General features: G+C 40.4%; 1 protein-coding gene across 2 annotated transcripts in view; it reads right to left on the reverse strand.

Moving 5' to 3' along the window:
- The window catches only part of TRAIP (TRAF interacting protein), a 49,642-nt gene extending 44,614 nt beyond the window's left edge, over window positions 1-5,028 (reverse strand). The window contains exons 1-2 of one of the 2 annotated variants that reach the window (XM_078614350.1): window positions 4,839-5,028; window positions 958-1,092 (exon numbers count right to left, since the gene is read on the reverse strand). In XM_078614350.1, the coding sequence (XP_078470476.1) occupies window positions 958-1,055 (98 nt within the window). In that variant the 5' untranslated portion in view covers window positions 1,056-1,092; window positions 4,839-5,028. Of the gene's footprint in view, window positions 1-957; window positions 1,093-4,798 lie in introns of both variants that reach the window. The other variant, XM_078614351.1, reaches the window with a different exon arrangement.
- Window positions 5,029-8,109: the final 3,081 nt, after the last annotated feature.

An 8,109-nucleotide genomic window follows, 5' to 3' on the forward strand; every position in this document is an offset into this window, starting at 1 on the left:
GACAGACATTCAACACTTCATAATAAACGTTTTTGGGTTAGATCGCGTTATTTATAAATGTCGTAACCCTCCACCACCCGACACGGCCAATCAGCAAAAAAGTGTCACGTTGACAAAAGACAAATAGTTCACTACTTTAGCCCACCAGTTTTTGAGTACGACGTTTCGCTGGTAATTGCATCCAGCATCAGAGCAATTCGCCAGAACTTGTATGGCAAAGTGCATTCTGTCCATAGCACCACTGTTGACTTTCCACAAAATAGTATTTAATTTATGGTCCCTGGAGAGCTGATGGGCTTGGGTCAAACCCCACGTGGGATTTTAACTTGCAGGCTTCCAATTTTGAGTCGAGCACTCTAAACACCCCACCCCACTGAGCCAGATAAGATGTATCCCTCGGTGTTATGCTCTAAGATAATCATTATTTTTCACTGCAATCAGTGGTTGACCAAGTGGAGACCCATCAACTCAATACGCATGAAAAACTTATTTCCATTGGGAGCCCAGGACTCAAAGCCCAAGTCTCAGCAGTGCTGGTTCAGTATCTCTGATATGGACATAAGTTAACCCCAAGAGCCTCCAAAGCCACATTGAGCATTTTTCATTTCCTGTGAAAAGTGAGATAAAACACAACAATGTTACACCTGAGGCCCATTTTGCGAAGTATTGCGGAGAACAAGTCAGAATAATATAACGTTATATACTGCACCTTTTGTCCACCTTCGTTGCTCTTTAAAATTCTTACTCAATTTCTCCCAGTGAGCAAAACTACGGACCCAAAGGTTAATTGTTGTCTGCGAATACCCTTCAATCGGTTTTACACTAACATTACACAATAACTAACCTTTGTGCGAGAAGCATAACAGCAAAACTGATCATTTGATTTTATTTCATACACATGCAAAGTATTTAGATCTTGAACCCTGAATAGTGCTGTAATGTAATGTAGGCACATACCACTCTTCATGGAATGTGTGTCCGCAAAGAATGGCTGATATGTTGCTTTTGTTATCAAAAAGGTCAGAACAGATGGTACACTGAGCTCGGATGGGCATTGTGACTACTCTCCCAGCTCCTTTTCCAATGCCTTGCCTGCACACAAACACACAAAGACAGAGATCCTTCATTTAGTCAATTGTTCTGGCATGTGTTGATATTCTAGAACAGCACATGTGTCCAGCACCAACCTCAGCCATCTTTCGTCTCCCCTTTGTTGATATTCACACACACACACAGTACCAAGCGACCCTTCAAGGTTGCATGGACCTAGGAGATGTCCAGAAACAGGGTTTACATACTGCTGGTTAGTATCACTGTGCATATTGCTAAATTATTATTTCACTCGTACATATCAATTCATACATCTCTTTTATTTTACGGGGTGAAGACACCTATGGAAGAGTTGTTATTTGCAAGGAAGATCTAAAGTACCGTGGGGAAAGTTATTATGTTTATAACTGCATTTACATAATACATTATTTGGACTGATGGCGCTGTGGTTAGTGTCTGCCTCAGTTATAATCGCAGCCATGGGTCAAACTCGACCCAAAATCCCTCTGGTTTAAAGAAAATGAGTATAACATTATAATAATAGGGTTTTTCCCCTTTTTTCTGGCAACAAAACTGAAACATTTTTACAAGGATTCATGTCTGCATTAACAACAATACTTGCATTCAAAATGCAAAAAAAACCACACTATGATAATATTTGCATTGTCCTTGAAACTAATTGGTCCACACCAAGGGACAGCTTTCTTTAGAGCCTCGACCCAATTGGTGCTCAACCAGAGGACGCTAAAAGGCGTACAGCTCAAAGACAATGCAATATCAAAGTAATGAGGGCTCGGGGTGAGCATCTACATCATTAGACCTCCTTTGCCAGTACAAAAATATAATAATAGGGCTTTTCCCCTTTTTTCTGGCAACAAAACTGAAACCTTTATACAAGGATTCATGTCTACATTGACCACAATACTTGTGGTCAAAATGCAAACAACGCTGGCCCTTGGTGTGGACCAATCAGTTTCAAGAATGCATATATTATCATAGTATGTTTTTTGTTTGCATTTTGACTGCAAGTGTTGTGGTTAATGCAGACATGAATCCTTGTAAAAAGGTTTCAGTTTTGTTGCCATAAAAAAGGGGAAAAACCCTATTATTATATTTTGGTACTGGCAAAGGAGGTCCAATGATAAGTATAACATTGTTGGTGGTGGATAATGGTAGTTCCTATCGAGAGTGTGGTTCACATGCGCTGAATGTGGAAATTATACTATACGCCTAGAATAGGAGAGAACACAGCATGAAATCAAAGGATATGTCCATATGTACACGATTACCCTCATTGGATGAACACAATCATAATTGTTTCGTGCCTAGAGTTTGCTTGGTATTTGGAAATGATACTAAACCTAACTATAGTGAAACCTCTCAAAGCTGTGGGGTGTCCAGAATACTGCATATAATAACGAGCAATTATTCCAGCTAAATTACATTTACACATCTTATTAACAAGTAATGAGGTAAAAACAAACGACTAAATATGCACAATTAAATGTTTACTGTTTAAGAACACTTAAAAGCACATTAGCTCTACAGTTTAATCCAAGCCACTTACCATCAACGACACAATGAAGCGGAGGTCAAACACCATTTCTTAAAATAAAAAATCAGAGGCTATCCTCATAGGGTTGAAGAGTTTATTTGTAAATTTAAGACAAATGTAAAAATAAGAGAACATGGAGGGTAGCCTTCCCGGCTTAGCCAACATTTCAGTGTATGCAAATTAAGGATTAATTTGTCGCCAATGATTGCTTCTTAGTTCCAGCAGATTCAAAATCCGCATGTTTGTTTATACTGGAGGAATCCGATCAGCTATGAAGCTCTTTTTACAGATGTTCAGTAGGGGCAGGTCAGAACATTACAATGAGTCTAAGCTGAAATAAACTGACTTACCGACTAGAGGTTTTACTGTGCAGTATAAATTTTAAATTGGACATCTTTCTAAAAAGAAAATCCCCCCAAAAATACAGTACTGCAATGCAAAAACATAAAAATTGCATTTGCACCTGGCCTTAATATGCACAAGGACTAGTATATGTAATAGGATATTTAATATTTGTTTCAATGTTCCACTATATCTCAATAAAAGCATATTCACATGCCAGACATTTTGCCAGACATTATGCAAGTGAAAAATTGACATTTAAAAGTTATGTGTTTTATCTGTTTACACCATTTGTGTTTGAAGATGGTCAATTTATTTTTGTACTGCACACACTGTGACCAGCATTTTAATTGTAAGTTGAAACATTGCCATTTTCTGGAATACATTAAGTTGTGATAAAACTTTAAAAATAGAGTCCATAATGTTATGGCATTCATATGCAAGCACTGTTCTTGTTAGGGCATCATGATATATACATTTTATTCATTTCATTGTATTCAAAGCTTCGTCTGGCAGTCATGAGGCCAGTGATTAAAATTCCACATTGCTACAGTGGGGTGCCAGTTGATCCAATGGAAACCCACCACTACCATCTCAACAAAGCGATACAGTATGTTATTTTATCGACCGTGTAAAAATGATGGGCAGTGAACTCCTGACCAAGATTTTCAATCATTACCACGTGAAGTCAAGTCAAAGCACTCTGCAACAGTGCCACCTGCATTAAGTGTTTTACTAATACACTACAATCAATGACCGATAAAATTCCTTATAATGTACTGATGCATCCTGAACATAATTACATTGCGGATGTAAAACACTGCATTAAGCAACAGAGTCTAAATTAAAAACATTACACTTAAGACCTTTGAACTCTTAGCAGGGCCATCCATTATATGAGAAGGCAACAAACAGCCAAACTGGTGACATAATTCTAGATTTGAAGCTTTCGTGACTGCAAGGAATCATATTCTTAGGTTTTTTCGGTAAAGTCACGTAGGTAAAACATCAAAATTAATGAAAATAAAATAAAAATCACGACGTTTCGGAGGCAACACCGTCACAGCCAGATATCTGGCTGTGACGGTCCCACCTGATGACGGAGACTTGCGTTGCCTCCGAAACGTCGTGATTTTTATTTTATTTTCATTAATTTTGATGTTTTACCTACGTGACTTTACCGAAAAAACCTAAGAATATGGTGACATAATGGTGATCCGCTAGGGACAGGGAAAAACAAATGGAGAAATAAAATAAGAGGGAATGTGGGAGATGGATTGCACCTGCTTATAGATCAGTGAAGGAAGCATCAGCAGGGGAATGGCCTTATCGAGCAGTAGATTAATAATAGGACATGACAAGTTTGGGAGGTGAACGTTGCTTGTAAAGATCACCTTAAAAATTTGACAAAATTCACAGGACCCACGACTAAAACAGGGACATTATATCCCCCAATATGATCACATATGTCATTAAAATAAGTGTAATGTTTTGATTTAAAGCTTTTGTGACTGCAGGGATTCATATTCTTGGTTCTTTCGGTAAAGTCACGTAGAAGGGAAACAATAAAATAAAAAATATATAAAACTAAAAAAATTCTCACGACGTTTCGACTGCAACACAAGCAATCATCATCAGATGTGAAATCCCATTGTTCTTGCTGTGGATTTTAAGTACAGTACAACCAAAAAACTTGTCGAAATCACCAAAATAAAGCCATGCGTATGAAAGGCAGGGCTCGTTGCGAGTACAAGGGGAGACGAGTGGGTTACGTTAAACCGAATTCACGTTTCCCAACGGGGCGAGAGAAACCCTGAAGCCTGTTTCGCGTAGGCCGCAGGCTTAACTCACAAGAAGGCTTGCGCGTTCTCCTTTCTCAAAGTCTCCTTACTTTGATTCGCGTTGCAACGTGGAGGACGCAGACGTCGGCGGCGTAATGCACGGGGGGTATCCAGAGTGCCTGGTCTTGCCCCGGTCTCTATCAGTGGCCCGAGTGTTTCGCGCGGACAGAGAGAGCGATGGAGGTTCGCGAAAACCGCACCGACCAAGTCAAATGCGCGCGCCCTGGGCCGCCACTGGTGGTGTCGTCACGCCGGGACAAACCAACTCAACCCTGGGGACGGGGGGGGTGGGAAACATTTACACTTGTAAATTTACATTTTTTGAATACACACTTATATATACGGCTACATTAAAACCATTGCACGTTGTAGGATAATAGTTGATAACTATAATAAATAATACGTAGTTATGTAAAATCATTTATAGATGTTTATCAAATGCAATAATATTTACACCCCCCCCTCCGGGATTGTGTGTTGTAGTGTGGCATGGTCGAGTTCAAACTCCAGATGACCTGATCCTGCTGGGATGACACCTACCATTGAAATGAACGTCTCCTTCATCAATGGAATATTAAAGGCCATGTAAACCAAAAAGGATTGGACCATATGCTGTGGTAGCACTGTGGCGGTGGCTGTGCGCGCCTGTGATCCAGCGCGTACCCTGGGCTCGCCATGAGAAGGCGGCTACAGCAAGTGGACTAACATCCATCGGCTTCAATCTGTACGGGGATTGAGTGTTTCTCCCTCGCACGCGTGGGTTTTCTCCGGGTGCTCTGGTTTCCCTTCACACGTATCGACGCGCATGCGTTGGCTGAAAACATCGTTACAACTCCAATGCAGGACCTCCGTGAAAAAAAGTCCTACGGCTTTAGTGTGGCTTTCCTGGATATATAAATCATTACTATTAATTCGTGATACCCAATAACCCATAGAGACCCATAGAGTCTTATATAGATGCAGAGAGACCCATATACACACAAAGAGATGTATAGAGACCCATAGATGTAAATTAAAGACAAGCCACATGTTACGATTGTGGCCATGTAACCAAAAGTAAACCACTTGTCTGAGCTCCTTCAAGCGAGAAGGAATTATAAAACTACATGAACTCTGGTCGTCCTGCGGATAGACTCGCCCCTGTCATAGGAACGTGGACTTTCCACCCCTGGCTCAGGGCTGTAAACAGGAGATGACCACAGTCTTTAACACTCACTTGAGCCAGATGTCACTTTTATTTTTAATCGGCCTTGTGCCTTCTCGGCCAATGTTTTTGCGGAAACATTTGCTCCTGCATGCAAACTCAATGCTGTGACTCTCTTTAAGTAGGGAATGTCATGTGGAACAAATGTTCATGGATTTTCAGTCGCCTTCTTGTTAATAAGACTCAGAATGTCAACGAGGCACATCTGGAAGGTTGCCTGCTGAAGCAACACGCTGTTTGTCGATAATTATTGAGAATGCCCCATAAGGCGATTGCCTAGATTGTGTTATTTTTTAGTATTAATGTCGCTCTATAATCAGGGAATATAAAACGGTCCCGGTCAAAATTCACACCACTAGTTGGGGGCTACCAGTGGAGATGAGCAGCCTCTGACATTCAGCGTTTGGGCACAGAGACACCATTCAACTTTTCTTGTCCACTTCATAAAGCCCGCTGAGCTATATAGCTCAGCGAAGTGGCTTATTACGTGGACATTTATAGCAGTAAAAATACTCTAAACGCGTGTTTACAAACGTGGAGGGAAAAACCGGAGGATCGGGAGAAAATCCACATGACCACGGGAAGAGAGAGACACGCAAACTCCAAATATACAGCAGGCGTCAGGGTCGGGATCGAACCCACGACCTCCTGTATACCGGGCGAGGTAGTTAACATCTCGCCAACATCGAACTACAGTCCTCACCCACTTCTGTGGTTAAAACTTATCTGGAAAATCAATATGATGGATAAAACATACTTCCCTTAAATATGTACCCCCAGTGAAGACCAAAACGTACACGTCCTGAATGTTCTTATGTAAATAATTCATTACGAATGTTTTATAGAAACGGACGATGCGGTGTGTAGATTATTAATTTTATCAACGAAGGGTCTTTATTCTTTAAAAGGAGTAATTTGTATCAAACACTTTAAGCACTTATATGTAAATGCTTTTGAAGTTATTTCATACTAAATTTCGATTTAAAGCTTTCGTGACTGTAGGGATTCATCTTCTTGGTTCTTTCGGTAAAGTCACGTAGAAGGGAAATAATCAAAATAAAACATAATAAAATACAATTATCACGACGTTTTTCATACTTCTGAGCCAGTACAAATTAGAGACACTGAGTCAGTACAAATTCCACATTCCGAAGTTGGGTAGTAGTATGACTCCAAAACAACCACTGTTGACTTTCCACAAAATGGTACCTATTGTATCGACCCCATAAGTATGATTGGCTGAGTCAATCCCCAACCAGTAATGATTGAACTCACATCCTTCTGACTGTGGGTCACGGTGCTTCAACCGTGGCGCCATTGTCGCGAATTGCATTTTCTCCAAAACCAATCTTGTAGGGTAATGGTGAAACAGCGGTCATCTGCTGATGCGGTGGGCCCTGTTGATGGGTCATATTTTCCATGTCTATCTGAACACATTTCTTCTCCGTAATAGAGCGGGTTTTTTGGGTTAGATCGCGTAAATATGAATGTGTCGTTAGACCCGCCACCGACTGACACTGCCAATTAGTAAAGGTTTCTCGCGTAAACAAAACATGACAATTCGTTACTCGTTCAGCACACCGGTGTGTTGGAGAGTAAACCCACAACATTCATGTTTACGCGATCTCACTAAAATAACCTCTATTATGGATAATATCGGTCGCGAAAGCCGACGTGTTAAACTAACATTTCTGCTGTTATCCACAGATGAACCGAGATAATAGGATCAATGTACGACACTTCTGCAACTTCTGTTATCTGCAAATTTAGCATGGATAATAGGATAAACTTTACACACCTTTTGGGTTACTGACTCCTCTTAATTCATGAATGAACACTGGGGCACCTAACAGATAACTTACAAATTACTTCCCTGATTGGCAGATACAAGCAAATGGGATGAATTTTACACCACTTCCAGGAGACCCCTCTTACCAAAAAAGAGGTGTGGGTCAGTCACGTGCGGTCAGGGGAGGCAGAGCCTCACCTGTAATACTCCAATGAAAATAGCTGTTACGAAAAGTAAAAAAACATCAAGCTTTTTCCACTGATTTGTCTAATAAATGTCATCTTTGTATGATTACAATAATTTGTATAGTCAAAATCGCCAAATTTGT

Source organism: Lampetra planeri, chromosome 44 (assembly GCF_965212315.1).
Source record: "Lampetra planeri chromosome 44, kcLamPlan1.2.h2, whole genome shotgun sequence".
NCBI classification, from domain to species: Eukaryota; Metazoa; Chordata; class Hyperoartia; order Petromyzontiformes; family Petromyzontidae; genus Lampetra; species Lampetra planeri.